Source organism: Equus caballus, chromosome 4 (assembly GCF_041296265.1).
Source record: "Equus caballus isolate H_3958 breed thoroughbred chromosome 4, TB-T2T, whole genome shotgun sequence".
Taxonomy (NCBI): domain Eukaryota; kingdom Metazoa; phylum Chordata; class Mammalia; order Perissodactyla; family Equidae; genus Equus; species Equus caballus.
Genome location: NC_091687.1, coordinates 106,282,284 through 106,304,987, shown reverse-complemented (window position 1 = coordinate 106,304,987; position 22,704 = coordinate 106,282,284). Strand labels below are relative to the sequence as shown.

Below are 22,704 nucleotides of genomic sequence, written 5' to 3'. Positions count from 1 at the left end.
TCTGAAGAGTGAAACCAAATCCATCTCACTCAGAGGAGCTATTTCTAAAGGAATTGGGAGCATCTCTTTGTAGTCCTTCTCTTACCCTTGAGCCTTTGCTAACTTTTATTAAGTGAACAAACTCATTTTTGTTTTGGAGAAATAAGGGAGAGGTCTATGACCTATTTTGAGCAAATGGCTTGGAGCATGGACAAGCCAATTTCAAGTTGGCATAAGCCACATATACCCACCAGGACATGTTGGTAGAACATGGAAATGTGCTTTGGGAAATCCTAGAAGTTATCAGGTGAGGGGTACCCCGTGGAAAAGTAACAAAGGGACAGGGACTTCAACTCTTGTTGTCCAAATATTCAAGGGAATTTTTGCCCCAGGAAAACCACTAAGGTCTCAGAAACCTTGGTTACACATAATTTCTATCAGCACATAATGAACGAAACCAAAGAGAATGTGGTCTTTGACTGGCAGAGGGGTTGAGAACGTGGTTCCAATCTTCCAGGGAAAAGGAGGAGAGATGTCTGGGGGGTAGACCAAAACTAGCTCGAAAATCCTCTGGAACTTTTATGAAAAAGTGAAATTCATCCCCGTGTTCTCAGAAGACGTAGCAGAATAGTGGTATTGAAAAAAAAAGAGATTCCAATTGTGCACAAATATGAGACAACAGAAAAGCTTTATTATAGTAATAATAAGCAAATAACTCAACTGGGTGGGAGCAGCAGTGTGAAGGTGACCCGCCAAGCAGTAAGTACTCAAGCTGTGGGGTTATGGAGGTGGGGGCGCAGCAGTTAGTTTCACAGAAAAGGAGAGGACTGGTTATTCAGCAAATTGGTCACTTTGAGGTTGGTCAGAGTTTCTACAGATACATCCAAATGCACCAAACATTCTTGTCCTATCTGTTGAGTCTCTGTCTTTCTCACTTTCTGGCATTTCACCTAATTGAGTTCTGAGAGATCCATCTTCCAGGAACTCTTCATCGACACTTCAATGGGGAGACGATAAGGAACAAATTGAGCCCTTCTGTGAAAACGGAATTAAACAAATTTACATGCATGGAGAAAAGATTCTCTAAGCATCTCCATGGGTGAGTACCAGAGCACTGCTCTTGCTCACTCACTGTCCTCCTAAAGGGAAAGTAAGTGAGAAAAGCCCCAGGGCGCGACTGTCTGCCAGTCTGGAAAGAATCTAGAGAGAAATCTTTACTCGGGATGAGCAGAGAGAGCTCGGGGTCATCTTCTCTGGTCTCCTGCATTCCTTTTCTCTGTGTCTCTGGGAAAGAATTCACAAGGTAGGGAGCATCAATACTTTCTGCTTTGGAGTTTCACAAATTGAGAATTTGTCCCTCCCTGTTCTATCAATTCAACATCTACCAACTGCCAACAGCGAACTTCACTGCACTCCTGAGTCCTGAGAGACAGAGACCAGCGTGCTCTGACTTTGGGGAATGAGTGGCAGGGCCACCTGAACATATGCAAGAAGTATCGACAGATTTTCATTAAGCTTAATCTTCCCTAAACAGCCGGGAGATGACAAAGGAAGCAATCTTCAGTGCTCCAAAGATTAATTCAAGGATCGCATTCTGACTCTCAACCTCTTCTCTGGCATTTCGCTGCCTTGAGGCACAGACAATCTCCCTTTCAGCTAACTCCCTCTCCATTTGTGCCATTTTCTTCTGCTGCTCCAGCTCATCCTCCAGCTTTCTGATTTTCTCTTCGTACTCCTCTCTTATCAGCGCTTTCTCTCTCTCCAGCTCTGCTCTGTAACGTTCATGCAACACTTCGATTTGTTTCTGAATCTCCTCCTCTGCTCTTTGGTACATCTCATTAGTGTAGCATCCTCCTTCATTCTGCATCACCACGTGCTCGACCAAGGCCAGCAGTTGCGCCCTCTGGGCCTCCTGCTCAGCTCCCGTCGCCTTATTGTTGAACAAACAGTAGCGATCACCAAACTCCTTCATCAGCTCTTGAATGACTTTTGGAGCTACCTTTAGGTAATCGTGGAAGTGGGTCCCTTCCAAGTCATCTTTCCGGGTGAATAAGAGAATCATGTATCTCCTAGCTTTGTGTCCAAACATTTTCAGGATCTTCTCAGTGGCCTTCTGCTCTTCCTGCGTGTAACGGCCCAGTGAGACCACCAGGAGCAGAGCGTGAGGCCCCGGGGAGGTCAGGAGGATGCAGCGAGCAATCTCTTTGCACGTGTCAGCATCCTGTACCTCGGTGTCAAAAACGCCAGGCGTATCCACAACGACAATTGTTTTCCCGTGCCACATGCTGCTCCCTTTCTTGCTGGACTTGGTGATGGATTTTGATGAAAGGCCGAAATTAAACACTTTCTTTCCAAGGATGCTGTTCCCTGTTGAACTTTTTCCTGCTCCAGTCTTACCCACTAGGACAAGTCTCAGTTGTAAATCTCTGGGGTTTTGGTCTCCAAGCCCTAAGTCAACAGGGAACAAAAGCCACAGTGTTAGGATCCACCTCCAGCTGTTTCCCCCAGGACCCCCACCCACGGGCGCCCCCCACTGTTGCCCACTAGCATCCTCTCTCTTCAGTTATGTGTGCACTCACAGGAACTCTAGAGAAAGTCCTCTGGGCCTGATGTTCCTCTTGCAGTGCTTAGGGAAGGCCCAAGGACTTTTCAGGATTCCCTTGAGGTTCTTACTCTGACTTTTTTAGTTAAGTGGCCCACAGAGGAGGGAACAGGATGGCTCAAGAAGTGAACTCTGAGCTGCTGCTGGTAGCTGTTCCTCGTAAGATAATGCAGGAAGCAACATGAAATCTGACTTGGGGACATCGCAGTGGGAGATTATTTTCCCCCCAATTTCTCTCCAAAATGGGACTTTTCTTCTTCCCATTAAGAAGTCAGGTAGGTGGGTATCCAGCCCATCGTCCCTTTATATTTCACACATGCAACCATCCTTTCAAGGATTATGACCCACAGGAGAACAAAAACCTGAACATTGAAAGTTAGCGACTTTAGCTTTAGCAAATCAGGAAGAGGCAATGCTAGATATATTGATAGAAATTTAGTGAAGCTTTTATATTTAAATTAAGAGGTGGAAGAATTATAGCCAGCAAATATTGGAGTTACTATCAAATCCTTTGATAGTTAATAAATGAAAAAAAAAAAACATACCGATTAGCATCAGTAGAGTTATACTTTCTTAGTTTCATTGGTTAAGCATATTCCACTTTCTGGGGAAGTTGAAAGTTAATTTCAGAGCAGCATAACATGTCAACTGAAACTATGTCTCCCAAATAATTGTGCCTTGAGTCAGACAACAAATAATCTCTATGGCTTTCTCTGTATTTGTATTCGGTAATTCTCCGCATAGCTCTTTAATGTGGCTATAGAGTTGGAGTCTGGGGGTTTATTAAGCACAGACTGGGAGCAGACGGAAGGCAACTGATGAATGCATTTGAGAGCCTGTTTCTCCAAGAAGGTAGACCGTCCCAGTGTAGCCCTCGAGTAAGATTGGTTCCTGCATAAGGAATCCTGTGTTACAACCATTGATTTCTGCTTGGAGGAAATGCATACATTATCATATCACAACATTACAGACAATGTTATTAACTCCATTTTGATTTTTCGAGATACTTCAACATTCACTCACTTCCTCAGACCGAAAATCTAGGAATGGCTCTTGATTCCTCTCTTTCCTTTATTTTCCATTCCCAACCCATTAGTAAGTTCCCTTGGCTCCGTCCATCTTCTCTCCATCTTGAAGACCATCATTCTAGCCCCAGCTACCATCACCACCCATGCCTCAGTTGTCTCCTAACCGGTCTCTACTTCCTTGTTGCCAACTCAGTCTATTCTGTAATTGGAGCAATCTTTTAAAAATATCAAACAAACAGAAGAGAGATGTTGCAGAAACTGCCACTCTGGCTTCCGCAAAATCTGTAGCTAATCCCCATCCCTACACACTTTATGCTGAGGGTTTTAGCTAATCCAGAGATTCACAAAACCATCCCTAAAGTAGAATTTCCCACATTTGACAGCCAGAATCCTGGAGTGAGAGAAGTAAATTTCCAGCAGCTGAGAATATTGCATGCAGGATGGCTATGATTATCCAAGGAAAAATGTGGGCAGGACTTCAGATTATTATTTGGTTATCATCACCATAGAAGACTCCAACTTAAGGCTGTGCTGAGGGCTCTGGTTGGCTATAGAGAGAGGGAGTAGGAAAATCATGAGAGGTGAAACAAAGGGCACCAAAGGCCAGTTCCAACACTGCAACAATTTGCCAATGTGGGCAGCATGTGGATGACTATCTATGCGATAGATTGCAGATATGGCCCTGAATGATGCCCATCTCTCTGTACACATGCTTCTCTGGGATGTGGATTTGCAGCTCCTCCCATCACAATGCTGAGCATATTTCTCCAGCCTTTGAATCTGCCTGGGCTGTGATTTGTTTTGGACAATAGGAAAGTAAAACCGTGATGTAAGCAGAGACTTCAAAAGTGCTGATGCGTTCTGGCGTGCCTTCCCTTTGCTCTTCAGAACTCTGCAACTGCCCCATGAAGAGGCCTGGACTAGCCTCACTGATGATGAGAGAAACAAGGTCCACTTATCTCTGTCACCCTGGCCCACCCAAGAGCCTGCTAACTACCAAACATGCCCATGAGGCTGTGAAAAATTATCCAGTTGCATCCTGAACCACTAGCTTACCACAGGTATATGAGCGAGTCTGGCTGAGATAAGCCAAGTTGACCCAGACCCAAGAACTGCCCAGTTAACCCACAAAATAGAGAGCCAACTAAACAGTTGATGTTTTTGGTGACTTAATTGTGGGGTGGTTTGCTAAACCAGCAAAAGCTCAACTATTGTGGTTAAGGGAGTAGAAGGAGGTTATGTGACAGAACCGGATGAGGTTGTCTGTTGAACTTGTTGGTTATAGTGAGGCCACTAGAAGCAGAGAAATTAGGGACCTGAATGAGGAATCAATTACTCCCACGTTCCTCCTTCCCAGTCCTCTCCCAGGCTGAAGAGAGGGGCAGAAAATCAACCAGAGAGGCTCCACCTGGCTTGGTGTGTCCACATAGTGGGAAATAGGACATAAGTACCCTCATCGAGCCTGGGATCAGTCAAGATAGTTCTACCTCTCTTCTTCTTCGCTGTTCTACTGCATCATGAGAAGAAAGCATAGAGGGTCGATGGAGAAATGACAGAGCAGGGCAAACGAAGAGAAAATGAGAGAGGAGGGTGGAAATGGTTTGCTCTTGCTCAGACAGGAACCCTCCTGGCCTGGGGAGCCAGGGCACCCTCTCACCACGGCAGCTCCTGGGTTCGCTGGGGTTGGAACATGAGCTGTGGTATTGGGCTGCCATTGTAGTTTGAATTCCTGTAGATAAAGAAACATAACTATGTCATTTTAGGGAAACGGAGAGTGACTGAAAACCGCAACCTCCTGTAGCCAACAGTTTCCTTTTTCCATAAACTTGCTACTAGATTTCTTGCCCCTACTTCCCAAGATGTCTCCTCAACTCTCCATTTTCAGATTGTTCCTCTTTCTTTACACAAACATAAATGCTTCACGTGCTTCCTCAGCACTGGCTGTGCATGCCCTTCCCCCACTCTATTCAGTGAATTACTGCTTTGAACGCCATTTATACGTGGCCTGTAGCCTAGACTCTCCTCAGAGCTCTGAACTTTTATACCTCATGCAGCTTCTCCATTTGGCAATTCCACATGCATCTCAAACAGAGCTCAGCAGAAACGGAACCCTTGACCTCCACCTCCACCTTCATCACTGCCCATTTCAAACAGCATCACCATTCAGCCAGTGGCTCAGGCAGAATCTTGGGGTCACCTACAACTCTTCTGTCTTTACCTGCTCGTCCATCTAGCACCAAATCCTCTTGCTTCTACTTCCAAAGAATGCAAAATTATCCTTTTCTCTTCATCTTCATGTTAATCCAACGCACTGTCATTTGTTTGCAATGTAACAGGCTCCTAACTGATCATCTCATCTTCAATCTCTTTTCTATTCCATGATCAGATGCCTTTTTAGAACTAAAATTTGATTCCTTTTCTTGTTTAACTTCTTTAATGGCTTTCTATTGTTTTTTTAAAAAAGTAGTTGAAAGTCCTTGGATGGTCCTAAGACCCTGCGTGATCAATTACTCTCTCTCAAAAGGCTTTATCACCACACTGGCCTCCTCATTGCTCCCCAAGCTCCTTCCAACTTCCAGACCCCTGCGGCCCTGCTCCCTCCCCCGGGAGCACTCCTGCTCCAAGCCAGTGCCAGCACACTCCTGCTCAGCCCTCAGCCCTCAGCCCTCTGACACTTCTCCAGGGAGGACCACTCCAACTTCCCCACACAGCTCACCCGCTCACCCATCTCGATCCCTGAAAGCTTCACATTTGCTTATAAATTCTATAAATGGTCAAAGGAATCATTTATTTGTACAAGTATCCTCTGAACAGTGACCCTGCAAGAGGCGTTCATTTGTGAGGCTCAGCCTTGAAAACAGATTACAGCCTAAAATCAGCAAAGACGGGGAACAGGAACCAACAGGAAATAGATTCTGAGAGTAAGTCGGCCAGGAGGGTAGATACAGACCCAGGGGAGCGGTCCCCTCTCCACCAAATCACACATTCTCTTGCAACCCTCCACCCACCCACAAACACCCTTATTCTCTTACCTGGAAAATCTGGGTCCTGCTCACTCCTCTGACTTTGAAGGTGGTGCTAAGCCAGGACACTGAGACGACAGAGGAGAGAGGAAGTGAGGGGAGGAGCTGTTCAAACTTGCTCCTGCAAGAGACTGGCCACCTTCTCATCTAGCAGCTCTAATAGAACTTTCTGCAATGATGGAATTGTATTGTGCAGTCCGATATGATAACCTTTGGCCACATGGGCTTTTGAGCACATGAACTGTAATGAGTGTGACTGCAGAATTGGATTCTTAATTTTACTTCATTTTAATTAATTTAGAGTTAAAGCAAAATAGGCACACCTGTCTAGTTATCTGAGATACTACATTTAGAAAATGGAAAAGGAGCAGCAAATTGGACCTAAAGTAAAGAGGATGAAATAACACGGGGAAAAAATCATTGAAATAGAAAACAGGAAAACAATCATGAAAACACAAGCTGATTCTTTGACAATAACCGAGAAAACTGAAAAGCCTCTACCTACATGGAGAAAAAGAGTAAAAATATACAAATTACCAAGATCAGGAATGGAAGCGGGAACATCACCACAATCTCACAGACGTTAAAGCAAAGTAATGCACTGTAATGAGAAACTTTATGCTGATAAGCTTGACTCAAATGATAAAATGGACAAATTCCTTAAAAAGCACGAGTTAGCAAAAGTGACTCAAGAAGAAACAGAAAATTTGAAAGGCACTATATCAAATAATAAATTTAAATTGTAATTTAAAGCCTTCTCACAAAGAAAAATCCAGAGCAAAATGAATTCATTGGTAAATTTCATTAAATATTTAAGGACAAAATATATATGATATCAATCAAACTCAGAAAATGAAAGAGAAGGGAACACATCCCAATTCATTTTATGAGGGCAGACATGTCGTGAAACCAAAAGCAAATGCAGACATCACAAGAAAAGAGAACTACAGGCCAATATCCATAATCAAAATAGACACAAAAATCCTTTAAAAATACTAGCAAATGAAATCCACCAGTATACATAAAAATGCTATATCATGACTGAGTGGGGTCAACCCTGAGTGTGCAAACTTCGTTTACCATTTGATAATGTACATAATTCACCATCCACAGATTGAAGAAAACATACACAAACGGTCCCTGACTTAAGACGGTTCGACTTAAGATTTTTCAACTTTACCATGGTGTGAAAGCAATAGGCATTAGTAGAAACTGTACTTAGAATCTTGAATTTTGGTATTTCCCAGGTTAGTGATACGCGGTACTATGTTCCCTCGTGATGCTGGGCAGTGGCACCAGGATAAACAGCCAATACACTTGCAACCACGCTGGACCCACACAGCCATTCTGCTTTCACTTTCATGACTGTATTCAATAAATTACACAAGGTATTCAACGCTTGATTATAAAATAGGCTTTGTGTAGATGATTTAGCCCAACTATAGGCTAATGTAAGTGTTGTGAGCACGTTTAAGGTAGGCTAGGCTAGAGTATGATGTTCAGTAGCTTAGGTGTATTAAATGCATTTTTGACTTGTGCTATTTTCAATTTATGATGAGTTTACTGAGATGTAACCTCATCATAAGTTAGGAGCAACTGTAATCATTTTAATCACTCCAGAAAAAGCTTTTTATAAAATATAACTTCAATTCATGATTAAACCTCTCAGCAAACTAGGAATAGAAAGGAACTTATTCAATCTTATTAAAGACATCTAGGAAAAACCTATCTCAAACATCATACTTAACAGTGACAGGCTAAGTGTTTTAGACCTAATATTAGGCATCAGGCAAGGATGTCTCTTCAGTATTGTTTGGAGACCCAAGCCATTGAACAGGACAAGACAAAGAAATAAAAGGCATAAAGATTAGAAAGGAAGACGTACAACTGTCTTTATGTGCAGATGACGTGATTACCTATGCAGAAAATGTTAAGCACTCTATTAAAAAGCCAGTAGAACTAGTAAGTGAATTTACACACCTGCAGGATACAAGGTCAATATAAAACAGTCAATTGTATGTTTATTTACCAGCAATGAACAATCGAAAAAATACACTTTAAAAATAATACAATTTAAAATAGAATATCACATCTAAGAATAAATTTAATGAAAGATGTGCATGACCGATACCTTGAAAACCGCAAAAGGAAATCAAGACCTAAGTAAATGCAGTGTTTGTGGATTGGAACACTCAATATGGTTAAGGTGGCAATTCTACCCTACTTGATCTATAAGTTCAATATAATCTCGATCAAAATCCTAACACAATATTTTAAAAGGAATTGCTAAGATGAGTTTAAAATTTGCACGGGGGGCCAGTCTGGTGGCACAGCGGTTAAGTGTGCACTTTCTGCTTCAGCAACCCAGGGTTCGCCAGTTCAGATCCTGGGTGTGGACATGGCACCGCTTGGCAAGCCATGCTGTGGTAGGCATCCCAAGTAGAAAGTAGAGGAAGATGGACATGGATGTTAGCTCAGGGCCAGTCTTCCTCAGCGAAAAGAGGAAGATTGGCAGCTGTTAGCTTAGGGCTAATCTTCCTCAAAAAAAAAGAAAAAGAAAATTTGCACGGAAAGGCAGATGACATGGAATAAGCAAAACAATTTCAAAAAGAAGAAGGAAATGGAGGACTTACAATACCTCATATCAAGATTTACTGTAAAGCTGTAATAATCTAGACGATGTTCTGTGGGTGAAGGGATAACACAGAGATCAATGGAAAAGAATAGATGGCCCAGAAACACACCCATATTTAAATCAATTGATTTATAGCAAAGGTGCCAAAGTAACCCAATTGAGAAAAGACAGTTGTTTCAACAAATTGTGTTGAAATCGCTAGATATCTGTGTGGACAATAATAAACCTGAATCCTTTCCTCACATCACACATAAAAATTAGATCCAAATGGACTTAAACCTACATGTAAGAGCTAACACAATTCTACTTCCAGAGGAAAATATAAAAGAAAATCGTGGTGATACTAGGTTAAACAAAGATTCCTTAAACAGGACAAAAAAATAAAAAACAAATGAAAAACCTGAAAATATAGACATTATCAAAATTCAAATTTTTGCTCTTCTAAAGACACACTTAAGAAAATGAAAGGCAAGCCACAGACTGGGAGAAACTATTTGCAAAACAGATCAAACATAAACATGTATCAAGAACATAGAGAGAATCCCTACAAACAATAAAAAATCAAACAACCCAATATGAAAAGGGACAAAAGATTTTATGAAAGGGAGATATACAAATGCCCAATAAGCACATGGAAAATGCTCAACTTGACTAATCTTTGGGGAAATGAACATTAAAACCATAATGAGATACCACTACACACCTGTGAGGAGACTAAAGTTGAAAACACTGACAATACCAAATGTTGGCAGGGACGGGCTTTCATAGATCGCAAACAAGCATGAGAAAAGTTACCACATTTTTGGAAAAGAATAAACAGTATCTCATAAAGTTAAACACACAAACCAGGAAGCCTGCTCCTAGATATTTACTTAAGAGAAATAAAAACATAGACTTGTATATGAATGCTTGTTATAATGTTTTAATAGTTCACACTGGAAACACTCAAATGTTTATCAGTTGGTGAGTGAATAAACAAATTCTGGTATCTCCATACAGCTATGGGTTAAATTTTATCCCCTAAAAAGATACATTGAAGTTTTAATTCCTGGAACCTCAGGATGTGTTCTCATTTGAAAATAGGGCCATTGGAGAAATACTTGGTTAACATGAGGTCATACTGGAGGAGGGTAGACCCTTAATCTTGAAAGGGTTAGTGTCCTCATAGGAAGAGGAGAATGCCATGTGACAACAGAGGAAGAGTCCTTGAGTGATGGGTCTACAAGTCCATGAACACCAAGGATTGCTGCCAACACCAGAAGCTGAGAACAAGAAAGAAGCTAAGAAGAGATTCGCCCCTAGAGCCCGCAGAGAGAGTGACTCTGCAGACACCTTGATCTTGGATTTCTAGCCTCCAGAACCCAGAGAATAAATGTCCATAAGTCACCCAATGGGTGGTGCTTTGTTATGGCAGCCCAAGGAAACTAATGCACATATCATGGAATTCTAGTCAGCAAAGAAAACGAACAATGAACATGCCAAAAAGAAAATGAACATGCCACAGCATGCAGGAATCTGAAAAGAAATGCTAGGCAAAAGACATCAACCACAGAAGACTACATCTTGTAGGTTACATTCATGTGAAATTCTAGAAAAGGCAAGACTGTCGTGACAGAAAGCTGATTACTGGTTGCTTGGGACATGGAAGAGAGGATTGATTCCAAAGGCCATGAGGAAAATTGTTAGGTGATGGAACTGTTCTGTATCTTGATTAAGGTGGTGGTCATACATCTCTGTAAAATTACCAAAACTCATCAAGCTGTACACTTAAAATGAATGAACGCTATTTTATGCAAGTTAACATTTGAAAAAGCTGAAACCTGCAGCTGTTTAGGTACAACTGAATGTAAGTCAGATAATTGGTCATGGTAGGATGATTATACAACTGGCCACCAGTCAGCACTCTACCGATGTCCACACCCTTTGACAACAGGAATTTGTCTCTCTTCCCATCCAGAGATGAGGTCTATGTCTGCACATCTTGAAGCTCAAAGCCTCAAAGACTTTGCAGCTGATTTTTGACAATTTCTGCTCTTTTGTGCATTTCCTGTTTCTGCTTCACAATTTGACACCTTTTTTTCAACCTATGAACCACCTTCTCATGCATATCAACATATGTGTACCACTTTACTAGAAATTATATGGTAAAGAGACCAGAGGATGATTCTCACACATCACAGCAGGGTCCCCAGGAAGAATGTGGTCTGCAATGATGTTAGCCCATTTCTTAGAACCTTCCACAAAAACAAGAAAGGTCTTTGTAAATTTACCTCTGCAGAGCAACCTTCCTCCCTGTCTCCACCACCATTTCCTGCCTCGTCACCTTCACCTTTTGTCTTATCTATCACATTGAGTTGTGGTGACGGCCCAGGACAGAAAGGTTAAGATGCAAGGTCCACGTCCCCCACTCTGTGGGGGGCGGTGCTCACAGTGGACTCAGACCTGGAGAGGAGGCCTAATTCAGGACACTCACACCCTGTCCTGAGCTGAGGAAAATGACCAGGGCCGTTAGTGGGTGCAGGCTGTTCTGCCTGTCTCTGCTTTTAGAATCCTGATGATGGAGCTTAAAAAGCCTAAACTGTTTATATGAAATTTAGCAGGTCAATCGTTTTTTTATTATTCCTTATTTTAAAGTAATAGCAACTTGAAATTAGTATTTGAGTTTCTCTCTTTCCAAGTTGTGAATGACCACAAATCATTCTGTGTAAGGATAAATATGTCAAAGTCATTTGCACATTCTCTCTTATTATATTTTATTTCTACTTAACAAGAGATCAGGGATTTCAGAGTCAAGATAGCAAACCGGCCCTATGCTAACCATTGTGGGAAATGATTAACATAAATCATAGACCACAGACGTCCTCTCTTTTTGCAACCCCTAATTAAACCACGATGTCATAGAGACCTTCAAAGTAGGAGTATCAGCGACAAGAAGTTTCAACAAATCTCTGGAAGGCAGAGAGAGATGAAGGATGCATTGGGGCAGGACATCCCCAGTCAACACAATCCCAGAGACGCTATAGGTGGAGTGGGCTCACACGGTGCCTGGAGCACCTCGAGGAGGTCCGGCTTCAGAAACTTCAGCTACGTGGAATGGGGCTGTGGGGCTGAAAGTAGGGCATGACATGAATATGAGACAAGTGATTCTGCCATCATCCCATCACTTCCCCCTAATTCAGAAAACCACACTTCAAAGTCTCTCTTCCCCAGTGTGTAATTAGAGGGCTCTTCTCTAAAGATTAGAACATCTCCAGAGGGAAACCTCTGCATTCTGGCATTTAGGGTTCCCTCTGCATAGCAGCCTGTCCCGCTCTGTCACCTCAGGTGAAGCCTGCAGTCATGACCCTCACTCACCACATGGAACTTTCAGGTAGCTTTAGTGATGATTTATCCTTAAATATGAAAAGACAATCAGGGAGAACTCACATTTGAGAAAAGACTACAATATGAAACAGAGACAAAAGAGACAAAGATAAACAGAAAAATAACTCTAAAGGGAGCCATTAACTCAGGAAACGGAAATAAAAACAGGAACAAACTAACCAAATAAATCTAAAGAAACTTCTCTTTCAGGTATTTAGATTATTAATCTTCCCATTGAAATCAACTAAAAATACTAAACGATATTACATATATTTTCTGAAAAGCATGGGTGAGCAGGCAAGAAAATGAGCTTTCTCAGATGCAGAGCAAAGTAAAGGATGAAACCCAGACAGGTGAGTGAGGATGGCAGCTGGCTGTCATTCTGGGACATCTTACTATCCCTGGAGAGCTTTGCTTCTCCAAGCCACTCTGACATGAAAACGAGAGTCAAAGGCAATGGCTGGTTCAGGGGAGCATCTAATAGGGGGACTTTCACCACGAACCCCAAAGGGCACTCCCTCAGTGAAGGGAGATCTAGAACCCAGTGACTTCTACTTGGTGAGCTGGATGAGAGATTTGAGAAAGACAGGCCAGCATGCAATTAAACAGGCAAACGATGCTACAGAGAGAAAATAGAAGAGAATAGGGCAGAGGGAATGTTCAAAGTGGTGATGGCTGAATTGTTTGCTGAACTTGTGAAATTCACCAATCCACACATTCAAGAAATCTAATGAATCCCGGAGAAAATAATTAAGAAAGAATTCACACCTTCACACATAATGGTGAAACTGTAGGACATCAAAAGAGAATCTCTTAAAACTCACTGGAAAGAACAGACAGATGAGGTTTGAAGAAGAGACGGCTGGAACTACGCTGATTTCCTAACAGTAACAAAGGAAGCCAGAAAACAGTGAAAACAGATTTTCAATGTGCTGAGAGAAAGTATCAGTAAGCCTAAAATTTTATACTCAGGGAAAATAACTATCAAAAATAAGGGCAAAACAAACACACTTCAGACAACAAAGACTGAGACTTCTTGCCTCCAGTTGTCATTAAAGGAATTTCTGAAGAATGTACTTGAGGCAAGAGGAAAGTAATTCCAGAGAGTAAATCAGAGGTTAAAAAAAAAGACTAAGTCTAAACAAACATAAAAGGTACAAAATAATAGTAATTATTTCTAGGGTTTAAAAAAGAAAAAAACAAAATTAAAATACACAACAACAATTATATGTAGATTGACGTAGAGAGTGGGAATGGAATTAAAATGTTCTAAAGTAATTTGTTGTACTAGAAGAATATAAAAATAGAGATGACCTTTAGACTTTGCTAATTTAAGAATACGTGTGGTGGGGCCGGCCCCGTGGCCTAGTGTTGAAGCTCAGCACACTCCGTTTCTGTCGCCCAGGTTCAGTTCCCAGGCGTGGACCTAGACCACTCATCAGAAGCCACGCTGTGGCAGGCGCCCCACATACAAAACAGAGGAAGATTGGAGGCCAGCCTGGGGACGTAGCGGTTAATTCACTCCACTTCTGCGGCCCGGGGTTCACAGGTTGGGAACCCAGGAGCCGAGCTATGCACCACTTCTCTCAAGCCATGCTGTGGCAGGCGTCACACATACAAAATAGAGGTGGATTGGCAGCAGACATTAGCTCAGGGCTAATCCTCCACAAAAAATAAATTTTAAAAGAGTAAAAATATGTGTTGTAATTACTGAGTGGCCACTAAAAAATTGAGAAAACTGTATATAATTTCCAAAATTAGTAGAGAAAGAATACATAATGTGAAAAAGTACTCAAAGAATCCAAACGAAACCACAAAGAAGGAGAAAACAAATTATGGAACAAGTTAGACAAGTAGAAAGCAAAAAATAAAATTTTGTATATGAATCCAAATATATCAGATATTATAACTATGATGAATGAACCAAAGTTTTCAGTTTAAAGAAATAAACATTTTTTCCGTGGATTCAAAAAGAAATCCAAATCAAAAACATGAAACTAGAGAAAGGTTGAAATCAGAAGTGTAGGCAAATACAGCAAATTATACACAAACGAGAGCAAAATATCAAATGAAGTCGACTTTTCATTCACTATTTATTGAGAGCCTGTTATGTAGAGGCGCTGTTCTCGGTGATTGGATATGTCAGCAGATAACAGCAGGTAAAGATCCTTACATTTCCAGATCTTTCAGTGTTTCTTGAAAGGACAGAAAACAGACAAAGAAGGAATAAATTTGTAAATTATAAAATACATGAGAAGATGTTCACCTATGTAAGAAACAAAATTGTAGAGTACGGTAAAGAGGATCAAGAGAGGAGACGGCAGGTCACACATCACTAGTGTGGGCAGGGCACAGCTACAAAGTCCTATTCGTCAAAGTAAAACTGGTTCTCTATTTACATGTACCACACGAAGAGGCATCACACTTACAAAGGGAGTAATTGATTCATAAGAGAAAATAGACAAATCTACATTTATGATGACAGATTTTAACACACATCTCTCAGTCATTGCTAGAGCAGCCAGATAAAAAATCAAAAAGTACACAGAAGATTTAAGCAACATGATGAATAACCTTGATCTAATGAACTATATAGATTAGTTCATAAAGTTTCAGTCAGTTGTTTTCAAGGACACAGGGAACATTTATTAATATCGGTCTTATGTTTGTCCACAAAGAAACACTAAAAATTTCATAGGATTGAAATTATATAGACTATATTTCCTAACCACAATGTAATTAAAAGATAAATAAATAAAATGCCATGTGTTTGGCAATTCGAGGACATAGTTTTAAATAACTCATGGAGCAAATAACATATAATAGAAATTGATAAATATTTACAACTAAAGCATAATTAAAATATTGCATTTAAAAGCTTATGAGATGCAGCTAAAGCAGTATTTACAGATCAAATTTCTAGCTTTAAGTGTACATAGTAGAAATGAAAAATAAGCAGCAAAATATATATCTTAAGTAATAAGAAAATATTAAAAATAAGAGCAAGCTAGAAACAAGGAGAGAATGTCAGCAAATCAAATATCTGACAAAGAACTTGTATACATAGTTGGTAAAGAGCTGAAAAAGAACAGAATATGTAAAGAACACTTACAATTCATTAACAAGACAACCCAATTTAAAATGGACAAAAGATATGAATAAGCAGTTTTGACATATAATAAACTGCATATCATTCGAGTGTACATAGGCATAAATTTTACCATATGTGTACACCAGTGAAACCATCACCACAACCAAGATAAAGAATACATCCATCAGACAGACGTCAGCAACAGGGTGGCGTGAGCTCACCCGGGACTCTCTTCCCTCCAAAGTACAACCAAAAAGAGCAACTGCTTTCCAACCAAAAAAACAATCCTAATAACAGAAATCGTCAGAGACCCACAGCAGCCAAACGACGGGAGGCAGAGAGGCTGCAGCCAGCCTTGGAGGAGCTGGAATGGGGAAGGAGAGAACTTCGCTCCCTCCCCTAGAGACTGGGATCTCTCCCACATGTGCGGGAAGGAGTGGGGGAGGGGCCACGTGTCGGGGGGGGATGGTCCAGGACTCCCACCACCGGAGCAGCAGAAACCCTCCAACAGGGGAAAGCTTTTGCAGGGGGAACCCCAGCAAGCCAGGGCCTCGGGAGACCAGAAAGTGAGAGCTGATCCAATACGGGTTGGCATGAGTGAAAGTGGCCCTCCTCCCCTAACCCACCCTGGGCGCCGCCATCTTGGCTGAAGGCTCAGGGCTCAGAAAACAACCCTCTCACCCCCATCTAGTGGTGACAGGGTGTAATTGCAGCCGAATAATAGCATCATGTGCAAAAACAGCTTCTCTACCATCCAGCAATTTATAAAAGCTCCAGTCCAAAAGGAAAACAATAAAAATACAGAAGTAGGTCCTGAGGGCTTGGAAATGGGTAAACTAAGTGAAGAGGAGTTCAAAATAGCTATCCCCAAAATATTCAATGAGGTCAAGGGAAATATAGAGAAACAAGTCAACAAGTCCTGGAGTTACTTCACAAAAGAGATTGAAATTATAAAGAAGAATCAATTAGAAATACTAGAGATGAAAAATACAATGGATCAGATAAAACAGAATACGGATTCCCTGAATGCACCAAAGATCGTAAAGCAACTATTAACAAACCTAAAAGGAGATATCAAAAATAAAACAAACATAGTAGGGGACCTCAACACCCCACTCATATCAATGGACAGATCATCCAGACAGAAAATCAACAAAGAAACAGTGGAGCTAAACGAAAAGCTAAAACAGTTGAACTTAATAGACATATATAGAACACTTCATCCAAAAACAGCAGAATACACATTCTTCTCTAGCACGCATGGAACATTCTCAAGGAAAGACCATATGTTGGGAAACAAGGCAAGCCTCTAAAAATTTTTAAAAATTGAAATAATAACAAGCATCTTCTCCAATCAAAATGCTGTAAAGCTAGAAATTAATTACAAGAAAAAAGCTGAGAAAGGCACAAGGATGTGGAGACTAAACAATATGCTATTGAACAAGCAATGGATCATTGAAGAAATTAAGGAAGAAATCAAAAAATACCTGGAGGCAAATGAAAATGATAACATGCCATACCAACTCATATGGGATGCAGCAAAAGCTGTATTAAGAGGAAAATTCATCGCAATTCAGGCACATCTTAACAAACAAGAAAAATCCCAAATCAGCAATCTTAAACTACACCTAAGTGAATTAGAGAAAGAAGAACAAACAAAGCCCAAAGTCAGCAGAAGGAGAGAAATAATAAAAATCAGAGCAGAAATAAATGCTAGTGAAACAAAAAAGGCAGTAGAAAGGATCAATGAAACAAAGAGCTGGTTCTTTGAGGAGATAAATAAAATTGACAAACCCCTAGCCAAACTTACAAAGAAAAAAAGAGAGAAAGCTCAAGTAAACAAAATCAGAAATGAAAGAGGAGAAATAACAACAGACTCCACAGAAATATAACGGATTATGAGAGAATACTATGAAAAAGTATATGCCAGCAAAATGGATAACCTAGAGGAAATGGATAAATTCTTGGACTCCTACAGCCTCCCAAAGCTCACTCAAGAAGAAGCAGACAATTTGAACAGACCAATCACAAGGAAAGAGATTGAAACAGCCATCAAAAGCATCCCAAAGAATAAAACCCCAGGACCAGATGGCTTTCCTGGGGAATTCTACCAAACTTTCAGAGAGGATTTAATACCTATCTTTTTCAAGCTATTCCAAAAAATTAGGGAGGATGGAACACTTCCTAAAACATTCTATGAGGCCAACATCACGCTGATACCAAAACCTGACAAGGACAGTACGAAAAAGGAGAACTACAGGCCAATCTGGCTGATGAACATAGATGCAAAAATTCTCAACAAAATTTTGGCAACCCGAATTCAGCAATTCATCAACACGATCATACATCATGATCAAGTGGGATTCATACCAGGGACACAGGGATGGTTCAACATCTGCAAATCAATCAACGTGATAAACCACATCAACAAACTGAGGAATAAAAACCACATGATCATCTCAATAGATGCAGAGAAAGTATTTGACAAGATCCAACAGCCATTCATCATAAAAACTCTGAACAAAATGGGGATAGAAGGGAACTACCTCAACATGATAAAGGCCGTATATGACAAACCCACAGCCAACATCATTCTCAATGGGCAAAAACTGAGCGCCATCTGCCTGAGAACAGGAATGAGACAAGGATGCCCTCTATCACCACTCTTATTTAACATAGTTCTGGAGGTCCTGGCCAGAGCAATCAGGCAAGAAAAAGGAATAAAAGGAATCCAAATGGGGGGGAAGAAGTGAAACTCTCACTGTTTGCAGATGACATGATCTTATATATAGAAAACCCCAAAGAATCCATTGCAAAACTCTTAGAAGTAATCGACAACTACAGCAAAGTTGCAGGGTATAAAATCAGTTTACATAAATCCATAGCATTTCTATACTCTCATAACAAACTAACAGAAAAAGAACTCAAGAACACAATACCATTCACAATCGCAACAAAAAGAATAAAATACCTCAGGGTGAATTTAACTAAGGAAGTGAAAGACCTATATAATGAAAATTACAAGGCTTTTCTGAAAGAAATGGATGACGACATAAAGAGGTGGAAAGACATTCCATGCACATGGATTGGAAGAATAAACATAGTTAAAATGTCCATTCTACCTAAAGCAATCTACAGATTCAATGCCATCCCAATCAGAATCCCAATGACATTCTTTACAGAATTAGAGCAAAGAATCCTAAAGTTCATATGGGGCAACCAAAGACCCCGAATTGCTAAAGAAATCCTGAGAAAAAAGAACACAGCTGGAGGCATCACAATCCCTGACTTCAAAACATACTACAAAGCTACAGTAATCAAAACAGCATGGTACTGGTACAAAAACTGGTGCACAGATCAATGGAACAGAATTGAAAGCCCAGAAATAAAACCACACATCTATGGACAGCTAATCTTCGACAAAGGAGCTGAGGGCATACAATGGGGAAAAGAAAGTCTTTTCAACGAATGGTGCTGGGAAAACTGGAAAGCCACATGTAAAAGAACGAAAATTGACCATTCTTTTTCACCATTCACCAAAATAAACTCAAAATGGATCAAAGACTAAAGCTGAGACCTGAAACCATAAGGCTTCTAGAAGAAAATGTAGGCCGTACACTCTTTGACATGAGTATTAAAAGGATCTTTTCAGACACCATGTCTTCTCAGACAAGGGAAACAATAGAAAGAATAAACAAATGCGACTTCATCAAATTAAAGAGCTTCTTCAAGGCAAGGGAAAACAGGAGTGAAACAAAAAAACAACCCACTAACTGGGAAAAAATATTTGCAAGTAATACATCCAACAAAGGCTTAATGTCCATAATATATAAAGAACTCACACAACTCAACAACAAAAAATTAAACAACCCGATCAAAAAATGGGCAGGAGACATGAATAGACATTTCTCCAAAGAAGATATGCGGATGGCCAATAAGCACATGAAAAGATGTTCATCATCGCTGATCATCAGGGAAATGCAAATCAAAACTACGCTAAGATATCACCTTACACCCATTAGAATGACAAAAATAACTAGAACAAATAGTAACAAATGTTGGAGAGGTTGTGGAGAAAAAGGAACCCTCATACACTGCTGGTGGGAATGCAAACTGGTGCAGCCACTATGGAAAACAGTATGGGGATTCCTCAAAAAAGTAAAAATAGAACTACCATATGATCCAGCTCTTCCACTACTGGGTATCTATCCAGAGAGCTTGAAGTCAGCAATTCCAAAAGTCCTATGCACCCCAATGTTTATTGCAGCATTATTTACAATCGCCAAGATGTGGAAGCACCCTAAGTGCCCATCAACGGATGATTGGATAAAGAAGATGTGGTATATATATACAATGAAATACTACTCAGCCGTAAAAAAGAACAAAATCGTCCCATTTGCAGCAACATGGATGGACCTTGAGGGAATGATGTTAAGTGAAATAAGCCAGGTAGAGAAGGACAATCTCTGTATGACTCCACTCATATGAGGACTTTAAACCTGTGGACAAAGAGAACAGATTAGTGGCTACCAGGGGAAAGGGGGGTGGGTGTGGGCACAAAGGGTGAAGGGTTGCACCTACAAGTCGACTGACAGACAATAATATACAACTGAAATTTCACAAGATTGTAACCTATCATTAACTCAATAAAAAATTTTTAAAAAAAAAAGAATACATCCATCAGCCATAAAAGGTTCCTCACGCTCTTTGCAATCCCTCCCCATCCCACCACCCTCATCCCAGGCAACCATTTATGTGCTGTGCACCGACATGCATAGCAACTGTCCCTTGATGGGAACATTTGAGACACTGCCTGAGTCCCAGATTCAGAGCTGAGGTCGCAGATCTTTATGGAGGAGGAGACGAGGAGGAGGATGAGGGTGTGCATTGCCATCATCACAAACTTCTGCAACACAGCAATTTGCTGAGTCCAAATCCCAGAGAATGCAACCCAGAGTAGAAGGAATTTCAGGTCATCAAGATGCTTTCTAACAAGAAGAAAGAACTGAGAGTCATGGCCTTAGAGATTCCATCTTTTATAGTTGTTTATAAACATAGATAAGACTGCTGTGTCAAAAGCATATGTTGGTTCACAACCTCCTCAGGAGCTTCCTGACCTCCGTAGGTGGACGGCAAGGAGAAACGGAAGAAAGAGGCAGACCATGCTAGATGGGCGGGCGGCAGGTCGAGCAAGCCAGGGAGCTTACTTACGAGGCTTGTCTCAGGTGGCGGCAAGATGAGTAGTTTCCCCACCTGCTCGCCAAATCCTAAAAATGTATATAGAGCCTTTACTTGGCTCAGTCACATATGCCATCCAGATAGTCTCAACACCACGTTTCCATCTCAAGGCTGGATCCTTGGGGCAGCTTCTGGGAATGGGGAAGGCATGCGGAATGCACATTCCAAGAACAGGATAGGAAGTGGGGAGCCTCCAATTGCCCAGGTCCAACTCTAGGGTCAACTGGCAGTCGTGTCCTCTCCATGACCTCCCACGACACTCCACCTCTTGTGACCAGCTCTTCCAGTCTCTCATGCCCCCCTTCCCCAATGTGCCCTCAGCGGTCAGCAAGGGGTTTCTCTAGCACGGAGGTGGCTCGTTTGGCAGCTGTCTTGCTGCGTTGGAGGCAAATGCTACAGCAGCAATACAGGCACATGCAAGAGAAAACACAGGTCAAGACAATAATTCCCCAAATCAGGGACAACTTTGTCCACCAAGAGCCCCGTGATCTGCACCGTTGATTTACTAAGTCCTCCAGGCTGGGGGTTGGTTCAGGGCATTCACTTGTGTCCTCATGTGATTTAAGAAAGACAACAGATTAGCAGACGCACCAGGTATGAACACACAACATTCTGTTTGGATAATGGCACAGGTGCCTCCTTGAGAGGCAGTGATGTTTAAGGCCATTCTAAGTTGGAGGATGGCTTTTCTCATTAGAGACATTTTAGAGTTCAGTAAGGACCATGTTTCTGACTACCATTCAAAGCTTGCTTTATGAATTTAGTGAGGGCTCCGGTGTGGGGTACAACATCCAGAAATTGCAATTTTTACATCCATATTCAACAACTGACTATACAAATGAACTTTTGGTCATTGTCCATGGACCACGTGCACAGCTCTTTGGCAAATGATTGCTGCATCTCAAACATGCCTCCTTTGACCTCGGGGGCTTATTACTCACAGCATCTCTGGAACTTCTCTGGTGGGGTGGTCTTCAGAGTTAAAAGTCACAGCAGAAAACAGGTCTCTAATTTATAGCATCTTCTTGTTTTCAACCATAAGCATACTTTCAAGTCTAATCATTAGCCCTATACACCAGATTGAGACTCTGTCAAAAACAAAATCCGCTCTCAAAAAGTTGAGTTGTGGGGCCAGGCCTCTGGCACACTGTTTAAGTTCGCATGTTCTGCTTCAGCGGCCCGGGGTTCACCGGTTCAGATCCCTGGTGCGGACATACACACCGCTTGTTAAGCCAGGCTGTGGTAGGCGTCCCACATATAAAGCAGAGGAAGATAGGCATGGATGTCAGCTCAGGGCTAATCTTCCTCAAAAAAAAAAAAGTTGAGTTGTGATCCCTAAGAATGGTCAGAACTTTTGCCACAGACGTACCATAAGCTTGCTGTGAAAGTCTCCCACACCACTGTAAATGTCTTGCCGGGCACCACACTGCTCTTTACTGCCTGTCCTCTCCTCAGCCACAAGGATGTGGAGACCCCTCAGCACAGATTTTTTGCTGGTCAAGGCTGGGCTCTGGTTGACCTTGAGTAAACAAGGCCCAGGGCTCACGGGGACACTTCTCCCACTTCAGATACTGCAGGGCCGACTCCACCTATTTGAATCTCGTGACTCTGGGATTTGTACACAAACACCCCTCCCTAGTAGGAATGTGGCAGCTTCAAAACTCTCTCAGTAATCCGCATGAGCACAGTGCCTTCCCCTGACTGCTGCTCCTGCAACTCACTTGAATTCCCAACACCTCAGGTGC

At 41.5% G+C, this 22,704-nt stretch overlaps 1 protein-coding gene across 4 annotated transcripts in view; it reads right to left on the bottom strand.

Annotated features, from left to right (window-relative positions):
- Window positions 1-650: 650 nt before the first annotated feature.
- The window catches only part of LOC111773288 (GTPase IMAP family member 4-like), a 44,858-nt gene continuing 22,804 nt past the window's right edge, over window positions 651-22,704 (bottom strand). For 3 of the 4 annotated variants that reach the window (XM_070265198.1, XM_070265199.1, XM_070265197.1), the window contains 3 exons: window positions 6,642-6,700; window positions 5,267-5,338; window positions 651-2,427 (listed from right to left, as the gene is read on the bottom strand). In XM_070265198.1, the coding sequence (XP_070121299.1) occupies window positions 1,496-2,427; window positions 5,267-5,324 (990 nt within the window). In that variant the 5' untranslated portion in view covers window positions 5,325-5,338; window positions 6,642-6,700 and the 3' untranslated portion in view covers window positions 651-1,495. Of the gene's footprint in view, window positions 2,428-3,126; window positions 5,339-6,641; window positions 6,701-22,704 lie in introns of those variants that run through there. The other variant, XM_070265201.1, reaches the window with a different exon arrangement.